We start from the raw sequence: 26,684 nt of genomic DNA, 5'->3' as shown, positions 1-26,684 counted from the left end.
TTTAATGAAAATAAAGACACAACATACTCAAACCTATGGGACACTATGAAAGCAGTGCTAAGAGGAAAGTTCATAGCACTAAGTGCCCAATTAAAGAAAACGGAGAAAGCACACATTGGTGACTTAACAGCACACTTGAAAGCTCTCGGAAAAAAAGAAGCTGATTCACCCAGGAGGAGTAGAAGACTGGAAATAATTAAACTGAGGGCTGAAATCAACAAAATAGAAACACAGAAAACAATCCAAAGAATCAATGAATCAAAAAGCTGGTTCTTGGAGAAAATCAACAAGATCGACAAACCCCTATCCAAATTAATCAAACGGCAGAGAAAGAACATGCAAATTAATAAGATCAGAAATGAAAAGGGGGACATAACCACAGACACAGGAAATCCAGAGAATCATTAGATCTTACTACGAAAATTTATATGCCGCAAAGTTGGAAAATGTAAAAGAAATGGACATTTTTTTAGATAAGTACCATATACCAAAGTTGAACCAAGAACAGGTGAGCAATCTAAATAGACCTGTAGGTCGTGAAGAATTAGAAGCTGTTATTAAAAATCTCCCTACCAAAAAAAGCCCAGGACCAGATGGTTTCAATCCAGAATTCTACCAGAACTTCCAGGAAGAGCTAATACCTATACTCCTTAATGTATTTCACAATATAGAAACAGAAGAATCACTGCCAAACTCTTTTTATGAAGCTACAGTTACCCTGATACCAAAACCACACAAAGACACAACCAGGAAAGAGAATTACAGACCAATATCACTCATGAACATTGACGCAAAAATACTCAATAAAATACTGGCAAACCGAATCCAAGAATACATTAGAAAAATTATCCATTATGATCAAGTGGGCTTCATCCCAGAGATGCAGGGTTGGTTCAACATATGCAAATCTATCAAGGTAATCCATCATATAAATAAACTGAAAGATAAAAACCATATGATCATTGCATTGGATGCTGAAAAAGCATTTGACAAAATTCAACACCCATTTATGATAAAGGTGTTGGAGAGACTGGGGATACAAGGATCATACCTAAATATAATAAAAGCAATATACAGCAAGCCGTCAGTTAACATCAAATTGAATGGAGAGAAACTCAAAGCCTTTCCACTAAAATCAGGAACACGGCAAGGCTGTCCACTCTCACCATTCCTCTTCAATATAGTGCTTGAAGTTCTAGCAATAGCAATAAGACAACATAAGGGGATCAAGGGGATTCGAATTGGAAAAGATGAAGTTAAACTTTCGTTATTTGCAGACGATATGATAGTGTACATCAGCGACCCCAAAGACTCTACCAAAGAACTCCTACAGTTGATAAACACCTTTAGTAATGTGGCAGGATACATGATCAACTCCAAAAAATCTGTAGCCCTCCTATACACAAAGGATAAAGAAGCAGAGAGGGAAATCAGAGAAACATCACCTTTCATGATAGCCACAAATAGCATAAAATATCTTGGGGTAACTCTAACCAAGGAAGTGAAAGACCTATTTGACAAGAACTTTAAGTCTTTGAAGAAAGAAATTGAGGAGGATACCAGAAAATGGAAAGACCTTCCCTGCTCTTGGACTGGGAGAATCAACATAGTAAAAATGGCAATTCTACCAAAAGCAATCTATAGATTCAATGCAATCCCCATCAAAATCCCATCAAGCTTCTTCACAGACCTTGAGAGAACAATAATCAAGTTTATATGGCAAAACAAAAAACCCAGGATAGCCAAAACAATCTTATACAATAAAAGAACTTCTGGAGGCATTACCATCCCTGACTTCAAACTCTATTATAGAGCTACAGTATTGAAAACAGCTTGGTATTGGCATAGGAACAGAGAAGTCGACCTATGGAATCGAATAGAAGACCCAGATATTAACCCACAAACTTATGAACACCTAATTTTCGACAAGGGAGCTAAAGGTATACAATGGAAGAAGGAAAGCATCTTTAACAAATGGTGCTGGCATAACTGGATGTCAACCTGTAAAAAAATGAAAGTAGATCCATATCTATCACCATGCACAAAAATCAAGTCCAAATGGATTAAAGACATCAACATTAATCCGTCCACTTTGAACCTGATAGAAGAGAAAGTGGGAAGTAGTCTACAAGATATAGGCACAGGAGGCCTCTTCCTAAGTAGGACCCCAGCAGCACAGACAATAAGAGAAACAATGAATAAATGGGATCTACTGAAACTGAGAAGCTTCTGTAAAGCAAAGGACACTGTCAGTAGGACAAAAAGGCTGCCTTCTGACTGGGAGAAGATCTTCACCAACCCCTCATCAGACAAAGGTCTGATCTCCAAAATATACAAAGAACTCAAGAAACTAGGCACTAAAACTCTAATTAACCCAATTAAAAAATGGGGTACTGAACTTAACAGAGAATTCACAACAGATGAACTTCGAATGGCTAGAAGACACTTAATGTCATGCTCAACCTCCTTAGCGATCAGGGAAATGCAAATCAAAACCACTTTGAGATACCATCTTACACCTGTCAGAATAGCTAAAGTCAAAAACACCAACGATAGCCTATGCTGGAGAGGATGTGGGGAGAGGGGAACACTCATCCATTGTTGGTGGGAATGCAAACTCGTGCAGCCACTGTGGAAATCAGTGTGGCGGTTTCTCAGGAAACTGGGAGTCAACCTCCCTCAGGACCCAGCAATTCCACTCTTGGGAATATACCCTAGAGATTCCCTAACATACTACAAAAGCATTTGTTCTACTATGTTCATAGCTGCACTATTTGTAATAGCCAGAACCTGGAAACAGCCTTGGTGCCCCTCAATAGAAGAATGGTTAAAAAACGTGTGGAACATATACACATTAGAGTTTTACTCAGCGGTAAAAAACAATGACATCTTGAATTTTGCATGCAAATGGATGGAAATAGAAAACGCTTTACTGAGTGAGGTAAGCCAGACCCAAAAAGAGGAACACGGTATGTATTCACTCATAAGTGGATTCTAACCATAATTAAAGGTCTTTGAGCCTATTATTCGTGATCCTAGAGAAGCTAAATGAGAAGATGAACCTGATGAAGATTATATAGCTACCCGCCAGGAGGTAGGAAATAGACAAGAGTCCCAGGTAACCTAGGATGCATGGGGAGGGGTGGGAGGGTTGTCGGAAAGGGAGAGGGTTAGAGAGAAGGGAGTAGGGGAGGATTGGGGAAAGATCGGGGGATTGGGATGGGGGGAGGGAGGAAGGATAGATATGGGATCAGGCAAGTATATACCTCAACTAAGGGAATCATTTTAGGGTTTTCAAGAGACTTGATTATAAAGGGGATCCCCAGTCCAAGGAGAGATCCCCAGATGGTTCTCTGGACAGAGGAGAGGGTGCCTGAACCGGCCTTGGCCCACAACCATACTGATGATTATTTTGCATGTCACCATAGAATCCTCATCTGGAGATGGATGGAGATGGAGGCGGAGAACCACGTTGGAGCACTGGACCTAGCTCCCTAGGTCCAAATGAGAGGCAGAAGGAAAGAGATCGTGAGCAAAGAAGGCAAGGGCACAGGAAACCTTCATCCTAAGTTGGATGGCGATACAGATGGAGACCCATATTGGAACACCGAACTGAGCACTCCACAGTCCAAATGAGGAACAGAAGGATGAAGAAAATAAAAAAAGTAATCAGGACTGCGAGGGATGCGAGCACCCACTGATACAAGGGGACTGATATAATGAGAGTTCACCAAGACCTGTTGGACTGAGACTGAACGAGGACGTGATCCAACCAGATTCTCTGAATGTGGCTGGCCCGGAGCCTTTTTGAAAAGCCATTGACAATGACACTGGGACTTGCTTCCTCTGCATATACTGGACTTTGGCGCTCCAGTCTGTTTGGACTCTCATCTTCCCTGGACCTGTAGGGAGGGGGGAGGAACTTGAACTTCCCACAGGGCAGGAAACCGTGACTGCTCTAGGGGATGGAGAGGGAGGAGGAGAGGGAGTGGGGGGAGTGGGAGGGTGTTGGGAGGAGGGGCTGAAATGGAAGCTTTTATAATTTAATAAAAAAAATTAAAAAAAGAGTATAAGGAAAAGTACATTGAAAGAAAATACTCAATAAAAAAAATTGACCTTTGATCAAGTTGTTTCACCTCACTGGACCTGTTTTCTCATATGGGAAATAAAAAAGACGGATTAAATGAAAAAAAAAGACTCATGTGGTCAGAAAATGAGAGATACGCCGTAAAGAAAGATTCAAAGACAAAGAAAACCTTTAGATGTTTTACACTGTGTTAAAAATATAGTCAGGCTTGGGAGAGAAAATAAAAAGGTTAAAGTCCTTTAAATAAGAGAGAGAGGGAGAGAGAGAGAGAGAGGTTGGGTGTGGTGGCACACACCTTTAATCCCAATACTTGGAAGACAGAGGCAAGCAGACCTTTGTGAGTTCAAGACATGGCGGCACACACCTTTAATCCCATCACTTGGGAGGCAGAGAAAGGCAGATCTCTGTGAGTTCAAAGATAACCTGGTCTACAGAGTGAATTCCAGAACACAGGTACATAGAGAAACCCTGTCTCAAAAAGCCAAAAATTAAAAGTAAAAATAAAAGAAATAGAGGTTAGAATAAAGCCATGTAGAGATGAAAAATACACAGAGAATCTGGATACTGTATGTTATTATATTCTCTTTTAAGTTTTTGAATGCTGAGGAAGGAGCAACAGCTACTAAAAGATATTTGTTTATAAAGGCTGCTGAATCAATCCAAGATAGGTATTTTGAAAATACCTTGACTTCAAAATTGAAATCAAAAGGTATGTTACTTTGGAGAAGAGGTTTTGATTTTGTTTTCACGGGAAATGAGAGGCTGTGGATTTATTCTGAGTTAAGAAAAATTGGATTTGATCAAGGAATGCCACCTGAGAAATCTCTGGTAGGAACAGATGGCCCAGATGTCTGAGTTCTACATTCATAACAGATTCAAGTCTACTGCCTAAGATGACCAAGTCTCACAGATACTCCAGTCAGGACTTGATCATAACTCTAAATTTTCTTTAGGTCCCCATAAGATTATCAGTGCCCCCAACCAGGAGAAAGTAGTTTCGAATACTACACTCACATTCCCCCAAAAAATGGGCTATGGATATTTTCCTTTGTTTAGGATATTGGTTACAAGTTGTTATGGCCAATGGTCAGGAGAAACACTAAACAAAGTATCTTAGATTCTTCAGAGTTCTTGTTACTTAAAAAAAAGAGGGGGAAGTGGTGTGATTCAATGGTTTGTATTCTGTCAATTATATTTTCAGTAAATGCTGATTGGCCAGTAGCCAGGCAGGAAGTATAGGCTGGACAGCCAGACAGAAAGTAGAGGCAGGTCAAGGAGAGCAGGAGAATTCTGGTAAGAGGAAAGCTTTCTGCAGTCCTGACCCAGCTACAGAAGAATAAAGATGTGAATGCCTCGCTGGAAAAGGTACTGAATCATGTGTCTAACAAGACAAGAATAATGGGCTAATATATGTTATAAGAGTTAATACAAAGCCTGAGCTAATGGGCCAATCAGTTTATAGTTTAAAAAAAAAGAAATAAGAGAAATTTCATGCACAACTTCAAAACAAATAAATTACCCAGGATCCAGTTTGAGCAAGTAGGTTAAAGACCCTTACAATGAATTCATTGGGACATTGAAAACGGAAGATAATTGGCAGTGAAAATGATGGTGGTGGCTGTGGTAGCCATGTGATAAAAGAACACAATCCATCTCAACATCCCACTGACACTCCTTACAGAGCTAGAAAAGTGATGCTGAAATTCATTATCTCTCTGACACCAACTGAGAGTATGCTCTTCAGTACTCAGTCATGCAATCACTTCAGTATCAATTGCCTTGAATTGCATTGAAAGACTGAAGTTCTGTGTGTACACCACTTTTTCCATCAGTGGAATAAAAGGACTTAATGAGTTTAACATTGGCTCACTTTGGGGTGTTCTGCTCCATGAGAGGAAGGTGCTGTGTGAGTCTGTATTGAGGCTACATATCAGGATATGAGTGTGTGGAGCAAAGCTGAGTATCTTGTGGACAGAAAAGAGGAGATCACAGGTACACAGTTCTCCCCATAAGCACAAAGTTAGTGACCTCAAACTTTCCCACTGGCCCTGTATTCATACATGTTCCACCACCAAAATAACAACCTTGAGACCAAGGCTTTACCACATGGACCTTCTGGACACAGTCAAGCTTTAGTATAGTGAAGTACTAGAGAGAGAGAAGCCCTGAGCTTCACTCAGTTCCTTGAGTAGAAATAATACTGAATAACTTTAATATCAGAAAAAGTCTGAAAACTTTTTCTGCATCAAACCCCTGAAAGCTGAGACTTAAAACTTTGCCTCACATTGATTACAATTTTCACCTTAAAGAGCCTTTGTAAGTGCCTCCAGTGCAGGTGCTAAAACCCTCATACCAGGCAGTTGGGCACCCTTAATGGTAAGTGAATATAGGGTAGAAAAACAGGAGAGAGTGAAGCAGAACTATTCATGTGCTGGGCATAAAGGCAGATATAAAGAGTTGGGGGCAGTGAGGAATAAACTGAGGTAGATGCCCTTCAGCCACTCAGGGCCAGATATCTGTGTCTGGGCTGCTTCCAAAAGTCATGACTTGATCTGAGATCCTGATGCAGCTGTGAAGGTCTGTATTGATGACTGTGGCTCCTTTTACCAACAAGGGTCCTGTGGATGCCCAGACTAAGTTGATGTCTAAGTGATGTGATCCCACAGAGCACATACCGATTCAGGATTTCTTAAACTAGGACCATGGTGATGTTGGGCCAAGACTGCTGTCAGAGACCATGTGTGACTGGGCTCTGAGATGATATCCATGGCTCCTGTTACCACCAAGGACTGTTCATAGAGTTGAAGTCTGGGCCAATACCTGAGACCATGTTTGTCTTAGAGGGTCAAGCTATCTCAGGGGCCATACAGACCTGGGTGGCCCATACTGACACCAGAAGCCATGAAATCATCTCATTCTAAACCATGAAAGTAAGCCATGTCTGGGTCCTTGGCCCTGGCAGAGCCAGGGACTGTGTCAATGTCAGTGATTCCTGTTGCAATCAAAGGCTAGGTGGATATCCAGAAGTCTGGGCTGACACCTGGTGATATGTTGGCATTTGAGGGGCACGCTATCACTTGGGCCATGCCCATCTAGGCAATCTGCAATGCCAACTAGGGTCACAATGACATCCAGGCCTGGACAGTTGCCAAAGAGCATGTCTTAGTCCATGGTCCTACTGCAATCTTAATTTGTGCTGATGTCTGTGCCCTGTGTTGACATCAAAGGCTACACTGATTACCAGGATCTGAGCCTCCATCTGTGTGTGGCCTTCTTGGTGCCAAAGGTTGTGCTGTTGCTTAGCCCATACAGACAGGAACAACACGTGCTGAAACCCAGGACCAGGGCACTGTGTGGGCCTGAGCTGCAGCCACGGTCATATCTGGGTTTGTGGCTCTGCCAAAGACAGGACTTGTACTGATGTTCAAGACTCCTGTCACTATCAAAGAATTACAAGTCTATTTAAACTGCTCACTTGGTGTAAGGCTGGATTTGTGGCTACGAATTGTTTAAATTTATTTTTATCCTGGAATATTTTGTTTTCTCCGTTGATAGTGAATGATAGCTTGGCTGGGTATAGTAGTCTGGGTTTGCATCCATGGTCTCTTAGTTTCTGCAGCACCTCTATCCAGGATCTTCTGGCTTTCATGGTTTCCATAGAGAAGTCCGGTGTAACCCTGATAGGTTTACCTTTATAAGTTACTTGCCCTTTTTCCTTTGCAGCTCTTAATATTCTTTCTTTAATCTGTATGTTTTGTGTTTTGATTATTATATTGTGAGGGGATTTTTTTTTGATCCAGTCTATTCGGTGTTCTGTATGCTTCTTGAGAAACTTGAACTTCCCACAGGGCTGGAAGCCCTGACTGTTCTTAGGGATGGAGAGGGAGGAGGAGGGACAGGGGGGAGTGGGAGGGTGTTGGGAGGAGGGGCGGAAATGGAAACTTTCATAATTTAATAAACTTTGAAAAAAAAATAAACTGCTCACTTGGTCTTGACTTAATTTTGGTAAATTGTATTTATCTTAAAAAGTGTTCATTTCTTCCACATTTTCCAATTTTATGGCATACAGACTTTTGTAGTAAGATCTAATGATTCTCTGAATTTCCTCTGTGTCTATGGTTATGTCCCCCTTTTCATTTCTGATCCTGTTAATTTGCGTGTTTTCTCTCTGGCATTTTATTAGTTTGGCTAGGGGTTTTTCAATCTTGTTGATTTTCTCCAGGAGCCAGCTCTTAGTTTCATTGATTCTTTGGATTGTTTTCTGTGTTTCAATATTGTTGATTTCAATCCTCAGTTTGATTATTTCCAGTCTTCTACTCCTCCTGGGCGAGTCTGTTTCTTTTTCTACTAAAACTTTCAGGTGTGCTGTTAAGTCTGTAATGTGTACTTTCTCTATTTTCTTTCATTGGCACTTAGTGCTATGAACTTTCCTCTTAGCACTGCTTTCATAGTGTCTCATAGGTTTGGGTATGTTGTTTCTTTATTTTCGTTGACTTCAAGGAAGACTTTAATTTCTCTTTATTTCTTCCTTGACCCAGGGATGGTTCAGTAGTTGACTGTTCAGTTTCCATGAGTTTGTCAGCTTTCTAGGGCTAGACTTGTTGTTGAATTCTAACTTTATTCCATGGTGATCTGAGAGTACACAGGTGATTACTACAATGTCTTTATATCTATGGATGTTTACCTTGTTACCAATTATCTGATCAATTTTTGAGAAGATTCCATGAGATGCTAAGAAGAAGGTATATTCTTTGCTGTTTGGGTGGAATGTTTTATAGATGTCTGTTATGTCCATTTGGTTCATTACATCTGCTACTTCTCTTATTTCTCTGTTAAGTTTCTATCAGGTTGACCTGTCCATTGGTGAGAGAGGAGTGTTGAAATCACCCACTATTAAAGAGTGGGGTTTGATGTATGTTCTGAGTTCTAGTAATGTTTCTTTTTATATATGTGGGTGCTTTTATATTAGGGGCATAGATATTCAGGATTGAGATGTCCTCCTGATGAATTGTTCCTGATATGAGTATAAAGTGTTCATCTCCATCTCTTCTGATTTTTTTTAAGTTTGAAATCAATTTTGTTAGATACTAGTATAGCCACACCCACTTGTTTCTTTGGTCCATTTGATTGGAAAACCTTTTCCCAACCCTTTACTCAGAGGTAGTGTCTGTCTTTGTGTTTGAGGTGTGTTTCTTGTAGGCAACAGAATGTTGGATCCTGATTACGTATTCATTCTCTTAACCTGTGACTTTTTATAGGTGAGTTGAGTCCATTGATATTAAGCGATATTAATGACCAGTGGTTGTTATTTTTCCTGGTGGTAGTGTTTGTGTGTTTCCCTTCTTTGAGTTGTGGTAATTGAGGGTTGTCAGATTCTTGTGTTATTATGACTGTTGTTGGCTTCCTTGGTTTGTGGTTTTCCTTCTAGTATTTTCTGTAGGGCTGGGTTTGTGGCTACATCTTGTTTAAATCTATTTTTTTCCTGGAATATCTTGCTTTCTCCATCAATGGTGAATGCAAGCATTGCTGGGTATAGTAGTCTGGGCTGTAATCCTTGGTCTCTTAGTTTCTGCAGCACATTTATCCAAGACCTTCTGGCTTTCATGGTTTTCATAGAGAAGACAGGTGTAATTCTGATAGGTTTTCCTTTATATGTTACTTGACCTTTTTCCCTTGCAGCTCTTAATATTTGTTCTTTATTCTGTATGTTTTGTGTTTTGATTATTATATGGCAAGGGGATGCTTTTTTTGATCTAGTCTATTTGGTGTTCTATATGCTTCTTGTACCTACATAGGAATATCCTTCTTTAGATTGGGAAAGTTTTCTTCAATAATTTTGATGAATATATTTTCTGGGCCTTTGGGCTGTAAATCTTCTCCTTCTTCTATACCTATTATTCTTAGGTTTGGCTTTTTCACGGTGTCCCAGATTTCCTGGATGCTTTGTGTTAAGAATTTGTTGGATTTGTTTTGTTCTTTAATCAGTAAGTTTATTTTCTCTGTAGTATCTTCAGTGTCTGAGATTCTTTCTTCTATCTCTTGTATAATGTTGGTAATACTGTCTCTGCAGTTGCTATTCGTTTACCCAGATTTTCCATATCCAGCTTTCCCTAGGTTTGTGTTTTCTTCATTACCTCTATTTCATTTTTGAAGTCTTGAACTGTTTCCCTTACCTGTTTGATCGCTTTTTCTTGGACTTCTTGTTTTTCTTGGGTGTCTTTGAGAGATTTATTCATTTCATCTACTTTTTTTGTTATCTCCATTTTTTTATGGCAGATTTTCACCTCCTGTTTAAGTTCCTCTATTATTTTCATATAGCTCCACTTAGAGTCGATTTCTTCTATTTCTTCTGGAGTAGGGTGTTCAATTCTTCTAGTTTCATGATCCCTGGATTCTGGTGATGTCATGTTGCCTTTCAGGTTATTGGAGGAATTCTTGCATTGGCACCTTCCCATCTCTTCCTTCAAATGGAGCCAGGAGAATCTTGGTGTTATGGTTCAGTTTTTGCTGTAACTGACTCTCTGGGTAGAGCTCTTTAGGGCAGGAGCAGGAACTGTTTTTCTCCCTCTAGATGGTACTCCTCAGCACCCTCTGGATGGAACTCCTCAGCACAGACACAGGGATAGCTGGTATTCCAAGGACACTGCAGACAAAAGGGCAAAGGTGGGGGCAGGGCTGGCTCAAGTGGAACACAGAAGACCCTGCAACAGGAGCTGGGGGGGGACTGTGCTCTCTTCCAGGATAATCCACCCAGGAGAGCACACATTCACCCCTCTGGATGGAACTCCTCAGCACTGAAATAGGGATAGTCGGTATTCTAAGGACACAGGAGACAAAAGGGTGACCGTGGGTGCAGGGCAGAGTCAAGAGGAATACAGAAGACCCTGCAGCAGGAGCTGGGGGAAGGGCTTGCTCTCTTCCAGGACAGTCTGCCCAGGATAGCACAGACTCACCCCTCTGGATGGAACTCCTCAGCATAGACACAGGGATAGCTGATAGTTCAAGGACACAGGAGACAAAAGGGCGACCGTGGGGGCAGGGCAAAGTCGAGTGGAACACAGAAGACCCTGCAGCAGGAGCTGGGCAGGGGGACTGTGCTCTCTTCCAGAATAGTCTGCCCTGGATAGCACAGACTCATACCTCTTATAATCTTTACATCTCCTCTTCTGCAGGATTTTCTGGCTCTGAGGAGAGGTATTTGAGTTAAGGAAAAGACTAAGCTAAGGTCAAGCTTTCACAATTAATAATAAGTCTCCGTGTCATTATTTGTGAGCTGGTAGGCCAAAGGAAAGTCTGACTACACATTACATACAATATCTTTTACTAAATACTCTTTCAGTCTCATCTCGGAATATGGAGCTGGGTACTGTTCAGAGGGTACAGTTCTTTTTTATAAAGCTCTTTATTGATTCTTTGGAATTTTCACATCATATTCCTCAATCCCACTCATCCCCAGTCCCTCCATACCTGTTCTTTACCCTTGTAGCATTGTCCCCAAAGAAAATCTTAATGAGAAATATTAAAAATAAAATTAAAATTAAAACATAATTAAGAATATTAATTAAAAAAACAAACAGTGTGAAACTACTACTCTTCTCTGCCTTTCCTGCCTCCCCATCACCTCTTCATTTGTCTTAGTGCAGTTGGGATCTGATGTTTATCATGCAGTATAGAGGTTACAATTCTTAGTATCATTTGCAAATTGAGAAAATGACAGAATAGAAAAGCTAGTGCTTCAGCTGGGACAGAAATGACAACAACCTCCACACATTTTTTCATTGTGTATCAAGCATGGCATTCACTAAAAAGTATTCATATGAGCTAATTGTGACCATTGTCACATAAGCTCTCTTTGCACCATAAACCTCACCCTTCTTGGTCAAATTCCAGCATGTCAGCATGAGGCCAGTGTCTGCTTTCAGACACTGAAAAAAAAAGCATTTCTTTTTTTTTTCCTTCATAAAGCCAAGCCCACACTTTCCTCACACCAAGTGCCTTCAGGCCTCTGTGAATTTTAATGGGATCATCTCTTCGGTGTTTGTGGCCAAATGTCTTGTATCACAGTTGGTATCAAGTACCTACTTTAAGGTCATTATTTCTGTACTCAGATCTGTGTTGTATTCCACTCAGGAACAATATTTACCCTTTACACCTTCTGATCTATCATCTTGTCATTCTTTCTGTCGGAGGGTACCGAGTGTCCTTTCCTGATGAGAATAAAGAACATATTATAGCATAATATAGCAGCAGTTCTGCTGCAATGAATAAAAGAAACAATGTTAAGGAATAGAAACTTGAGTTATAAGTCAATAAAAACAAAGATGAAGTCAGAATAAAGAAAAATAAATATTAATAAAACTATATGCAAAAATAGATGATGTGGGACTTGAGGTGGGGGCAGAAGATTTGGTCATCTCTGTAACCCAGGATATGTATCCTGAGCTGACTGCTAACTCAAGATCTTCCTGCCTCAATTTCCTACCTGTTGGAATTACTGGAATACATCAACATGCCTGGCAGAAGTACAGTTCATCATGTTATAATATGAGGCAAGTCAAGAGCACCCAGAGCAATGGAAGAATCTCAAGGAAGCAGTAGAAGAATGACATCAGAGATATTCATTTTTGTCTCTCACCACCACAAAACCATCCTTAGAATAAGAACTATGTGGATAGGGGCTTATTTAAAAGTATTAGACCCTTAGCATGGATATTATGCACTGTATACACTGTGATCCAAAAAAATGGAAAACAAAAGCTGGCTAGAAATAAACCAAGCTAAGGCCAAGTACTTATAGGTAAGAATAAGTCTCTGTGAATTTATTTGGGAGCTGGGTGTTGGGCCCCCAAAGAGCAAAAAGTAAAGAGAATAAAGAAGCAATATCACCTAAGTTTCCATATTATATTTTCTATATTTTCTGTAGTTTGATTTACATTCAGCCTGAAGAATTTCCTTCAGTGTTTCAATTTAAATTAATGCGCTGGAATGGCAGTGGATGACATGCTTGCCTCGTCAGTGTGAGGGCATGGTTCACATCCCAGGGACCCACATAAAGTCAGATGCAGCTGCACCACATGACTGCACTCAGAGTGATGCTGTGGCAAGTTGAGAGATGGAGACTGGAGAGTATCTAGATGGTCCTGGGCCAGGCTCTTTATGGAACAGTGGTGAACAAGGTACCCTGTCTCAGATAAGGCAGAAGACAACAGCCATATGCAAGTTTGGCCCCTTATATTCACCCATATGCCAAGGCAAGGAGGTTGTCCTCAAAGAAGAGCAGACAAAAACTGACCTACAGCATCACATAATCTGAAACATAGATTTTTAAAGCATAAGAAAATAAGTCAAGAATTAATTATGTTATTTTTTTGAGTCTTTATCCTCCATTCCTTCATAGATAATATTTTCAGTGGCTTTGTACAATATTGAATGATCAAGTTGTTTCTGAAATAATATACATTCTTTACACAGCACATCCATAATGCACACCTCTGCATCACACTTCCAAAAGATTAGAGAGTAAGACTCAATGGAATAAATAGCATGCAAGGCTCCTTTAAGACACTCGTGCCATGCTCTAGTAAATTTTCTGCTGACATCAACTCCCAGTGGGTGAAACAGGAGCAGGTGCCCGTTTGAACACCAGCATATACTTCTGGGAAGATTTACATATTGGGTCATTAAACAACAGCCTGGGCTCCTTTAAGAGTCGCTGCCAGAAGCATAAGAAGCATTCTCTTTTCAAACTCTCAGAGATGGAGTCAAAGTCACTCCTCCTATGGATGCTGCTGTTCTTGGTACAAGGTGAGAGGGTGCAGAGCAGTGTTGGGTGCACCCACTGTAGCCATCATGGATTTCCATGCCTCTAGTATCTTGATTGTTAGATTATAGGCATTTGTTATTGGTTTTAAATTCCCCCATTCTAGACACTTTCCAGATTCTCAATGTGTACCCACAAGTATTCCTAAAATTTTTTAACAAAAAATTCTCTTGCTGGTAAAGTTTCTAAACATGAATAACCATTGTCTGTGTTTTTGTGATTCCAGGTTCCACTGAAGACATTGTGCTGACCCAGGCTCCAGGTTTGCTGACTGTGTCTCTGGGACAAAAGGCCACCATCTCTTGCAAGTCCAGTGAGAGTGTCAGTTTCTTTAGATTTAGGAATTTAATCCACTGGTATCAACAGAAACCAGGAGAGCCCCCAAAACTTCTTATCTATGGTGCATCCAACCTAGAAACTGGGGTCCCTGCCAAGTTCAGCGGCAGTGGGTCTGGGACAGATTTCACCCTCACCATCAATCCTGTGGAGGCTGAAGATGCTGCAACCTATTACTGTCAGCAGAGTAAGAAGGTTCCTCCCACAGTGCTCCAGGATTGAACAAAAACTTCCTGGGATTGCTGCTCAGTGAGGCTTAGTCCATCAGCTGTCTCTTACTCTCTGACATATCAATACACAGATCTAGACTTGTTTGGGTAAAGATCTTAACCAATGAAACAAACTTTTATAAACTGATTTGATTGTTTATCCCATCCTATATACTTTATAATTCAATAATTTCCCAACTAAATACAATCTTCATGGTTGTTTCTTAACTAATAATATTAACAATAATTCATTTAAATTTTTGTTAACACATATTTGTCTTTGAATGATTTTTCCCTTCTTTTCCCCTGTGTCCTAGACCACATCTCTGCCTACTCCATCCCACCCTCAGTATTCCTTTATAGACTTTCCTATCACTAAAGATTTACTGTTTCTTTTTCATGCATTCCTAAAAGATAATAAATACAAAATACTTATACTGGAAAAAAGTTAACCAAAGTCATTTAGTGTGTGTGTGTTTGAGAGAGAGAGAGAGTGTCTGTGTGTGTGAGAGAGTGTGTGTGTGTGAGAGAGAGAGAGAGAGAGGGAGAGAGAGACAGAGAGAGAGAGACACACAGAGAGAAACAGAGAGAGAGACAGAGACAGAGACAGAGAAAGACAGATAAAGAGAGAAGCCAAAGAATAATGTGCAAAACCAGTCTCTGCTGTAATCAATCACCTTTCCAGTTACCAGCTGAGCAATCTTGCCAGTTTGATCTACTATTAATTTCTTTAATTTTTATTAATTTGAAATTAGGGAGGAGTTTAAGCACGAATGAGTTTCCAGAGCAGTCAAAAGAGGGCATCAGATCCCAAAAAACAAGTTTAAGGAGGTTATGAGTTAGTTGATGTGGGTGCTGGAAACCAAACTGCATGAGCAAAAAGTACTTTTAATTGCTAAGCCATTTATTAACCTCTGATCTATCAATTATTTAGGTATTTTTTTCAGAATTATTAACTCTTTTGCCCTAGGACAATGGTAAAGTTAATGGAAGCTTTGTGGTTCATCATTCATGCTGAAAACAGCTTTAAGAAGTAAATATTTTCAGCAAATCTTTCATATGCAGGCTCACATTCTCACCCAGTGTTATTGTTCTCCTATTGCCTCTGTTTGTTTGTACTCACAAGCAGCCTGCTACAGTTACTGAGAAACATAAGGCTGTGCTGCAGTTATTTTTCTACTTCGGTTCCATTGTTTCTGTATTTGTGTCTTATAACCAAACTTAAGGCATTAGCATTAGATATACTGATTGACATTTAATATTCATCATTTCAACAACTTCTGTACTTATGGTCAAATTCCTCCTGTCCTTTCCCTTTCCTTATTCATTTCCATATTTATTTTTTCAACCTTTGAGTGCAGTGTATAAAATGTGTGAGATGTGTGCCTGTGACACAGAGGACACATAGAGGACACAGGACATCAAGGATGCTCCACAAATTCCACCATGTTTCAGAGAGAGTATCATCATGGAACATTCAAGACATGAGCTTGGAGGAAGAAGAAAACTTGATGAATACCTTCTTCTCTTTTCAGGTGGGCAATGAGTCCTTATCAACGTAGACTTCTCTAAAATACTGAGACACTAGAATTCTTAGGGTCTTCAATCACTAAGAGAGAAGTACTCAGTATTTTTTTATCCCGTGGTTTGCTGTGATATAAGCTGGGAAAAATAGAAATAACCTCCTAAGAAAAGTACTACCTATAATACTAAGATCTAACTAGACCTATCCAGGCATGAGGCTGTAAATTCCAAGACTTTTTACTTTCTCCTTAAAGGAAATTTCAAAATTATTTATGTCCTCCAGAACACAAATAGCCTTTCCCTGCAAAATGTAAATCAGATTAAATATGACTTTATGAGATTTTTTAGTTGACCCTGACCAATATAATATAACTTGGTAAAAGTCCTCCTTGTCTATTGGTTCTGCTTCCCCTTGACAATAGAACTGCTAAGATGGACCAAATGATGCCGAAAGGTCATTGGTATTATACTCAGAAGCCTGGAACTACTTATTTTCCTATACTTAACAGTTGTGTGACCTAGGACTAATATTATCTTTTCCTAGGTCATATCTGCTAGCAGAGTAAGATTTTAGATTTCTTATGTGGTTCCTTCCTAAAAATGTCATCACTGAAGGCACAAAGAAAGATGATATCTGCATGTTGGGTAACATTAACTTGAAAATAAGAGAATTCAGCTATGCCGCACCTTCTTTAACCATTCTTCTATAGAGGGGCGCCTAGGCTGTTATCAGGTTCTGGCTATTACAAATAGTGCAGCTATGAACATAGTTGAACAAAGGCTTTTGTAGTAAGATATGGCATCTCTTGGGTATATTCCCAAGAGTGGAATTGCTGGGTCTTGAGGGAGGTTGACTCCCAGTTTACCGAGAAACCGCCACACTGATTTCCACAGTGGCTGCACAAGTTTGCATTCCCACTAACAATGGATGAGTGTTCTCCTCACTGAACATCCTCTCCAGCATAGGCTATCATTGGTGTTTTTGAGTTTGGCTATTCTGACAGGTGTAAGATGGTATCTCAAAGTTGTTTTGATTTGCATTTCCCTGATCGCTAAGGATGTTGAGCATGTTCTTAAGTGTCTTTTGGCCATTCCAAGTTCATCTGTTGTGAATTCTCTGTTCAGTTCAGTACCCCATTTTTTAAATTGGGTTAATTAGAGTTTTAGTATCTAGCTTCTTGAGTTCTTTGTATATTTTGGAGATCAGACCTTTGTCTGTTGAGGGGTTGGTGAAGATCTTCTCCCAGTCAGAAGGTAGCCTTTTGGTCTTACTGACAGTGTCCTTTGCTTTACAGAAGCTTCTCAGTTTAAGGAGGTCCCATTTATTCATTGATTCTCTTATTGTCTGTGCTACTGGGGTTCTACTTAGGAAGTGGTCTCCTGTGCCTATATCTTGTAGATTACTTCCCACTTTCTCTTCTACCAGGTTCAAAGTGGTCAGATTAATGTTGAGGTCTTCAATCCACCTGGACTTGTGTTTTGTGCATGGTGATAGATATGGATCTACTTTCATTCTTCTACAGGTTGACATGCAGTTATTCCAGCACCATTTGTTAAAGATGCTTTCCTTCTTCCATTGTATACCTTTAGCTATCTTGTCAAAAATTAGGTGTTCATAGGTTTGTGGGTTAATATCTGGGTCTTCTATTCGATTCCATAGGTCGATTTCTCTGTTGTTATGCCAATACCTAGCTGTTTTCAATACTGTCGCTTGGCCTTGGCCCATAACCATACTGATGAATATTTTGCTTATCACCATAGAACCTTCATCTGGCGATGGATGGAGATAGAGACAGAGACACATATTGGAACACTGGACTTAACTCCCTAGATCCAAATAAGAAGCAGAAGGAGGGAAAACGTGAGCAAGACAGGCAGGACCATAGGGAACCTTCATCCGACGATGGATGGCGAAACAGACGGAGACCCACATTGGAGCACCGGACTGAGTCCCTCAAGGTCCAAATGAGGAGCAGAAGGAGGGAGAACATGAAAAAGGAAATCAGGATCGCGAGGGGTGCGTTCACCCACTGATACAAGGGGACTGATCGAATGAGAGCTCACCAAGGCCAGCTGGACTGGGACTGAAGAAGCATGTGATCAAACCGGATTCTCTGAATGTGGCTGACATGGGGGCTGACTGAGAAGCCATTGACAATGGCACTGGGTCTTGTTTCGTCTGCATGTACTGGCTGTTTGGGATCCTCGTCTTTTTGGATTCTCACCTTCCTAGGCCTGGAGGGAGTGGGGAAGAACTTGAACTTCCCACAGGGCAGGAAACCCTGACTGCTCTTTGGACTGGAGAGGAAGGAGGAAAGGGAGTAGGGGGGAAGAGAGGGAGTGTGGGGAATGGGAAGGTATGGGGAGGAGGGGAAGAAGTGGAAATTTTTATAAACAAACAAATAAAAAAATAAAATAAAAAATGAAAAATAACAAAAAAAACAGGTTGATGTAATTGTTTAATGATATTGTTCAGAAAATATTTAAAAGATGGAAAATTTTAAAATTATAAAATATATTTTTATTACTGCAAAAAATAACATTATGAAATATAAAGGCCAATGAATAGCACTAGAAAAAATCATCATGCGTGAGGAATTTAATACTCAGAAAAAGAAATATTGAATTATACTCACTTAAACAGGTGAAGTCAATTATAACCAAACTACTATCCACAGAACCAGAGAGGGTAGATATAGATTAGGGACCAAGGAGTCTTAAAGTCATCCTCTGTCATTATAGCTGCAAAATAAGCAGTGTGTTAGATTCAGGGTCAGCAATTATTGGGTAAGGAAACAAAGTATTTTTTCTATGTAATAGGATTACTGTGGAGGAATTCTAGTTTACACTGTGTGAACATGTGCCACTGTGATTAGTTTAATAAAGAGCTGAATAGCCAATAGCTAGGCAGAAGCGAATAGGCAGGATTTCCAGGCAGAGAGAGGAACACGGGCTGAATCGAGGCATACAGAGACATCAGTGAGACACTAAAGAAGTGAGACTTCTGGTATGGAGGAAAAGTAACTGAGCCACTTGATAGAATGTAGATTAATAAAAACAAATTAATTTAGGTCATAAGAGTTAGTTTTGGAAAAGCCTAAGCAAAAGCAACACTTTCCTAATTAATTATAAACCTGTGTCATTATTTGTAAGCTGGCAGCCCAAAGGAGAGTCTGACTACAGATTGCGTAGACTTCTGATTTACTAAATGCTCATTCAGTCTAAGGGGAGCATGGAGAGCTGGGAATTGTTCAGGGGCTACAATTCTTTTTTTGCATGACTTTTTGTTGATTCATTTGAAATTTCACATCATACACCACAAGCCCTCTCATTTCTCAGTATCTCCATATCTTCCCTTCATGATTGTAGTATCAACCCCAAAGGAAAGCTTAAAGATAAATAATAAAAAATTAAAAATATAAATAAAAATATTAATTTTAAAAAAAGCAAAAAAAAAGATCCTCCAACTTTCTCACCACTTCATTACCTCTTCATTTGTCTTAGTGGCAACTGGATCTGCTGTATATCATGCAGTATAGTGTGTAAAATACTTAACATAATTTTGTGAATTTAGGAAATGACAGAATGAAAGAGCTAATAGTTCAGCTAGGACAAAAATGACAACAGGTTCCATACAAATTTCTTCATTGTGTGTCAAGCATGGCATTTACTAAATAGTATTCACAGAAAATAATTGTGAATATTGCCCCATGAGCTCTTTTGACACTAAATATAAACTTCATCTTTTTGGCAAAATTCCAGCATGTTAACATCAGAGCAGTGTTTCCTTTCACATTCCTTTGTCTTTCTTCAGAAGTTCAACCCACCCTTTCCCCACAACCAGTGCATTCAAGACTCTGTGCATTTTAAAGAGTTCATTTCTGGGGTGTTTATGGCTAAATCTCTTGTCTTAGGGCAGGATAAAGTATCTGTTTTGTAATGATCATCTCTGTTTGCACATCTGTGCTCCATTTCACACAGAAAAATGTCTCTCCCTTACATCTTCTGTCCTATCCTTGAGTTCTTTCTGCCAAAGGGTTCTGAGTGTCCTTTCCTGATGAGAGGGTAGTTATGCTGCACTGAACAAAAGCAACAATGTTAAAGAATAGAAATTTAAGTTATAAGTCAATTAAAAACAAAAATGAAGTCAGTATAAAGAGAAATAAATATTAACAGAACTACATGCAAAAATAGATGATGTGGGGCTTGGGGTAGGGCTGAAGATTTGGTCATCACTTTAACCCAGGCTATGTATCCTTGGCAGCCTTAAAGCTCATGATACTCTTCCTCAGCTTTCTTCCTGTTTGAATTTCTGGACTATATGACCATGCCTGGCAGAAGTGCAATTGTTCATGTTATAATACGAGGCAAATCAAGAGCACAAAGGGCAGTGGGAGAATCTCATGGAAGCAGTAGAATAATGACATCAGAAATATTCATTATTGTCTCCTAACATCACCAAACCATCCTTAGAATGAGAACTATGTGAGTGGGTCATTGCTTAAAAATATATGGCCCTTTGCTTGGATATTATACAATGTATAATACACTAATATTTTTATGATGAGCATAAATGAGAAAGTTTCCCTAACTTTCCATATTGTAAGAGGTCAACACCCTAGTTTTCAATAAAAATCAACTATAAATGAGCACACCCTCAAAAATAAGACCAAATATTAAGAATAACTTGTTAATTTCATGAGACATATAATTGTTTTACCAGGTTTCTCTCATCTTTGAACTGTAGTTGGCTCAGACTGATTAACATTACATTGAATGTGCAAATAAAAAAAATGAGCCATCCCTGTAGGACAAAGACCTGGACAAAACTGTGTCAGCCAAGTAGAGACTTGTTCATTCTTCCTTTTCTCTATTTCCTCATTTGTTTCCTTTCTTCCTTTGTTTCTTCTTTTATTTCTTCTCTCCTCATCCTCCCTCTCTTGATACCTCTCTCTTTTGCTCATTCTTCACTTCCTTTCTCCTTCTCCTCCTTCCTGCCTATCCCCCTTTCTCCCTTTTTTAATCCCTCCCCCTCACTCCTCCTCCTCAGTCCCTCTCCCCTAATTCTCTTCCCTTTACTCACTCCTGCCTCACTCACACATTCCCCCTCATTTCTCCCTCCCTACCTCCCTTTCACTCTCCACTGACTTTCTACCTTCACAATCGCTTTCCCTTATCTCTACCCCTCACTCCCTCCCAATTTACCCTCCTCATTCCTTTTCCCTCCATCCCCCTTACTTCCTACCTTCATGCCCAATCAGTCTGCCCTCACTCCTTCCCATATTTTCTCTCCCCTCACTCCACCATCCACTCTCCCTCACTTTCTCTTTCTTCTTTTATCCTACCCTCCTTATCCAGTGATTATTCTTTTTCTTTTTCCTTCTCACTAACTAAAGACATTTTCATTTTCCTATTTAATTAAAATATATTATTTTAATTATATATATTAAATTAATATATATATTAAATTAATATATATTAAATTAATAATATATATTATATCATTTCATCCCCCGATTAAACCTTGCTAGAAAATCCATCTTTCTGTCTAGTTAAAAAAGAGAAGATATCAAGGGTCTGAGTATGTAAAGAAATACTTACTCCTATATCTATCAAACTGTTTATCCCTCTGTCTGTCTATCGTACAATTTTTCTGAGGAAGAATCCACAGTTCTGAAAATTGACTTTTTAATCTCAATGACAAAGTGTAAGATACCTCTCTATTAATAGACTTGGTTGTTTTAAAGAACTGGACAAAAGAATCTTTTACATATATCTGAGATTGTTTACATAGATCTTTTCTTCATTTACAAAGTCCTGTATTTCCAAAAGTATTATTTACATTCAGCCTAAAGAATTTTCTTTCATTGTTTCTCTTTTAATTAAGAGGCTGGGGAGGCTGTGGCTGACATGCTGACTACATAAATGTGTGGACCTGGTTCACATTCCAGGAATCCACATAAAGCCAGATGCAGGTGGATCACATGACTGCACTCAGAATGATTCTGTGGCAAGATGAGAGATGGGGACTGCAGAGTATCCAGATGGTCCTGGGCCAGGCACTTTATGGAGCAGTGGTAAACAAGAAACCCTGTCTCAGATAAAAGAGAAGGCAACAGCCATACTCAAGAATGGCCTTTTATCTTCACCCATATGCCAAGGAAAGAAGGTTGTCCACAAAGAAAAGCAGGCAAAAACATACCTAGGATATCACAGACACTGAAACATAGATTGTAAAAAAAAGAAAAAGAAAATAAGTCAAGAATTGATTTTGTTACTTTTCTTTGAGTCCTTCTTCTCCATTCTCTTAGTTAATATTTTCATTGGATGTGTACAATATTGAATGACCTACTCTTTCCTGAAATAACATATATTCTTTACACAGCACATCCATAGTGCACTTACCGGCATCACACTTTAGAAAGATTAGAGGGTAAAGATTCAATAGAATGGATTGCAAGGCTCCTCTAAGACATACTTGCCATGCTCTAGTAAATTGTGTGCTGACACCAACTCCCAGTGGGTGAAATAGGAGCAGGTGCCACTTTGAGCACCAGAACACACTTCTGAGCTGATTTACATATTGAGTTATTAGACAACAGGCTAGGCTCCTTTAAAAGCAGCTGCAGGAGCCTAAGAAGCATTCTCTTTTCAAACACTCAGAGATGGAGTCAAAGGCACTTGTCCTATGGATGCTGCTGTTCCTGGTACAAGGTGAGAGGGTGCAGAGCAGTGTTGGGTGCATCCACTGTAACCATCATGATTTTCCATGCCTCTAGTTTCTTGATCGTTAGATTAAAGGCATTTGTATTTGGTTTTAAGTTCCCCATTTTTTTTAACTTTCTGATTTCTCAATGTGATGTCCACAAGTATTCTTTAAAATTTCTAATGAAAAATTCCCTTGCTGGGAAAGTTTCTAAACATGCATAACCATGGTCCATGTGTTTGTGATTCCAGGTTCCACTGGGGACATTGTGTTGACCCAGGCTCCAGGTTTACTGACTGTGCCTCTGGGACAAAAGGCCACCATCTCCTGCAAGTCCAGTGAGAGTGTCATTGCATATGGTAGTAATCGTATGCACTGGTATCAAAAGAAACCAGGAGAGCCCCCAAAACTTCTTATCTATGGTGCATCCAACCTAGAAACTGGGGTCCCTGCCAGGTTCAGTGGCAGTGGGTCTGGGACAGATTTCACCCTCACCATCAATCCTGTGGAGGCTGAAGATGCTGCAACCTATTACTGTCAGCAGAGTAAGGAGTTTCCTCCCACAGTACTTCAGGGCAGAACAAAAACCTCCTGGGGTTGCTGCTGTCTGAGTCTCAGTCTCTCAGCTGTCTCTTACCTCTGACATCTCAATAGACAGCTTTAGACTTGTTTGGGGAAAATTTTTAAGCAATGAAACAAATTTTTATAAATGGATTTGATTGTTTATCCCATCCTATATATTTTATATTTCAATAATTTTCCAACATAATACATACATTCATGGTTGTTTCTTAATGATATTAACAATAATTTATTTCAATTTTTGTTAACACATATTTGTCTTTGAATGATTTTCCCTTCTTCTCCTCTATCTTTTATACCACATCTCTACCTACTCTATTCCACCCTCAGTATTTCTTTACAAACTTTCCTATCACTTAAGATTTACTGTTTCTTTTTCATGTGTTCCTAAAAGACAAGTCTCTTGCAAACCCTACTGAGAAGCCAAGGACAATGTCACTGGGTTTTGATTCTACTGCATGGACTGACTTTATGGGAGCCTGGTTTGTTTGGATGCTCACCTTTAAAGACTTGGATGGAGGGGGGAGGACCTTGGACTTCTCACAAGGCAAGGAACCAAAACTACTCGTGGGACTAGAGAGGGAGGGGGAGGTGGGAAGGGGGACAGAAAAGGGATGCTGGGAGGAGGTGGAAAATTTAAATAAATAAATAAATAAATAAATAAATATAAATACAAATTACTTAAACTGGAAAAAAGTTAACCAAAGTCATTTAGTGTGTGCTTGTGTGTGTGTGTATGTGTGTGTGTGGAGAGAGAGAGAGACAGAGAGAGAGACAGAGAGAGAAGCCAGATAATAATGTGCAAAAGTTGCTTCTGGGAATCAAACTCAGGTGTATCATTCTCTGCTGTAATCAATCACCTTTCTGTTACCAGCTGAGCAATCTTGCCAGTGTGATCTACTATTACTTACTTTAATGATTTACTTAAAACTAGCGTGAATGAGTTTCAATAGCAGTCAGAAGATGGCATCAGATCCCAAGGAGCTAGAGTTTCAGTGGGTTATGAGTTACTTGATGTGGGTACTGGAAACCAAACTGCAGAATCAAAAAGTACTTTTAACTGCTAAGCCATTTATTAACCACTGATATACCAATTATTTATGTATTTTTTAGAATTATTAATTCTTTTGCCCTAGGACAATGGTAGAGTTAATGGAAACTTTGTGGTCCACCATTTAAACTGTAAACAGCTTTGAGTAGTTAATATTTTCAGCAGTATCTTTCTGATGCAGGCTTACATTCTCACCCAGTGTTATTTCTCTTATTGCTTCTGTTTGTTTGCACTCACAAGCAGCCTGCTACAGTTACTTAGAAATGTAAGGCTGTGCAACAGTTATTTTTATACTTCAGTTCCATTGTTTCTGTATGTGTGTCCAACTCCAAAATTATGGCTTTAGTATAATATATATTGATTGACATTTAATATTCATCATTTTAACAACTTCTATAGTTCCTGCCATTTTCTTCATTCTTTGTGTGTTGTATAGGATAGGTATAAATTGTATAAAATATGGCAGTGGTGTGCATGTGACACATAGTGCACATAGAGGACACAGGACATCAGGAGTTAATCCACAAAATTTCACCTTGTTTCAGGCGGGCTGTCATCATGGAACATTTAAGACATGAGCTTGGGGGAAGAAGAAGACCTGATAGATACCTTCTTCTTCTTTTTTCAGATGGACAATGAGCCCTCACCAGCTTGGACTTCTCTAGAGTGCTTAGACACTAGAACTTTTAGGATCCTTAATTACTAAGAGAGAAGTGCTTAGTATTTTCTTATCCTGTGGTTTTAAGCCAGGAAAAAGAGAAAATCCCCTCCTAATAAAATACTAACTAAAAACACTAAGATTCAAATAGACCTATCCAGTCATGAGGCTATAAAATACCTGACTCTTTACTTCCTCCTTAAAGTAAATGTCAAAATAATTTCTGCCCTCCAGAATACAAATCCCTGTTCTCTGCAAAACATAAATCAGATTAAATATGACTTTATGAGATTTTTCAGTTGACTCTAGCCAATATACTGAAACTTTCCAAAATCTCACTCTGCTAGTAGATATGACCTAAGAAACAATAGTGTTTGTCCTAGGTCAGACAATTGTTTAGTATAGGAAAACAAGTTGTTCTAGGCTGATGAGTATTATAATGATGACTTTCCTGCATCCTATGATCCATCTCAGCAGTTCTATTATCAATCGGAAGCAGATCGAAAAGACAAGGAGGCCTTTTACCAAGAAAACCATTGATAGTGCTATGAAACACCTTTCATGGAACAATTAAAAAAATCTTTCAAACTTTATCATAGAGGTATTAAGAAGAACAGACATCATATATTAATCCACCCCAAATTGCCTATGATAGGACAAGACCTTGTGGGAAAGCCCTGTGATGTCCTTGAAAATCACAGAGCAAAGGAAGATGTCCTCCCATCCTTGGCCATGCAGTGGTAAGGTGGGCAAAAGAAGTGACCCTGACACTTAGCGGCAACATTCAGGAGACTGGCACCTACCTCTGTACTGAACAAGATAATAGACCTGGCCCTGAAGGTGTAAATATGTGAGAACTGACTCTGAGTGTATGAATGCAAGAGAACTAACCCAGCCACTTACTCATCACTATAAGGGGTGAACTAATTGAGACAATGCTGAACAATTTGCCATTATGGAGAAAACAGGTGACAGCTAGCAGATTGACCAACCATGCAACTAACCAGGCCCAGAATATGTGTTTCATTTTGGCCTAAGCCAACATCCTGGATGGTTATGGTGTTTGCAATTTGGAGGCTGAAGATGATAGCCTAAAAACCTCATGGTCCATTGGGCCACTTTTGGGGAGGACTTTAGATACAGAGAATTCTTTCTCAAAAAATAGTCTAGCATCCACTGCTCTCCCTTTCAAATTGATTGGGAAATGGAAGCTTCCATTGCTTACAAGGGTAATCTTTCTTCCATTTTCCAATGCCTCCATTATCATCCCAGTCCAAATTCATCCCAAGATCCCCATTTCTTTTTCTCATCAAAGAAAACAATATCCTTTAAAATTGTAGTATTAGTAGTGTTTAGAAATCATAAGAGATTACTAAAAGTCATGGGTTCTCAAAATCAAGCAATACTCCTGTGATACCCCAATGTTGGATTTCAAAAAAACTCATGAGAAAATGGAGGTTAGTAAAGGGTCTCTTCTTCACTAACCCGGCCATAGTCCATCCCTACCTATGAGATCCCAACCTCTATTCTTTGTTAACACAAATCTATGAGAGGACCAAATGATTCACAGTCTTAGGTTAAAGCAATGTAGTTTTCTGTTTACATTTATACCCTAATTATCAATATCTTTTTGCCTTTGGGGACCTGTCAAAACAAACCACACAACTCACTTGAAATATACTGCCCCAACAGTTCCAAGATAATCATCAAC

The 26,684-nt window shown here is 39.4% G+C and overlaps 2 gene segments (V, D, J or C); both read left to right on the top strand.

Moving 5' to 3' along the window:
* The window catches only part of LOC125403929 (Ig kappa chain V-III region MOPC 321-like), a 456,525-nt gene that overhangs the window by 139,107 nt on the left and 290,734 nt on the right, over positions 1–26,684 (top strand).
* Positions 22,560–23,340, top strand: LOC148121740 (Ig kappa chain V-III region PC 3741/TEPC 111-like). The segment is given in 2 exon segments: positions 22,560–22,690; positions 22,934–23,340. Coding segments are annotated over 2 exon segments (441 nt in total).

The sequence above is a fragment of the Myodes glareolus genome, chromosome 6, assembly GCF_982192425.1.
Source record: "Myodes glareolus chromosome 6, mMyoGla1.1, whole genome shotgun sequence".
Classification (NCBI taxonomy): Eukaryota; Metazoa; Chordata; class Mammalia; order Rodentia; family Cricetidae; genus Myodes; species Myodes glareolus.
Note: the sequence above shows the minus strand (reverse complement) of the source record. Positions and strands in the feature narration are given on the sequence as shown.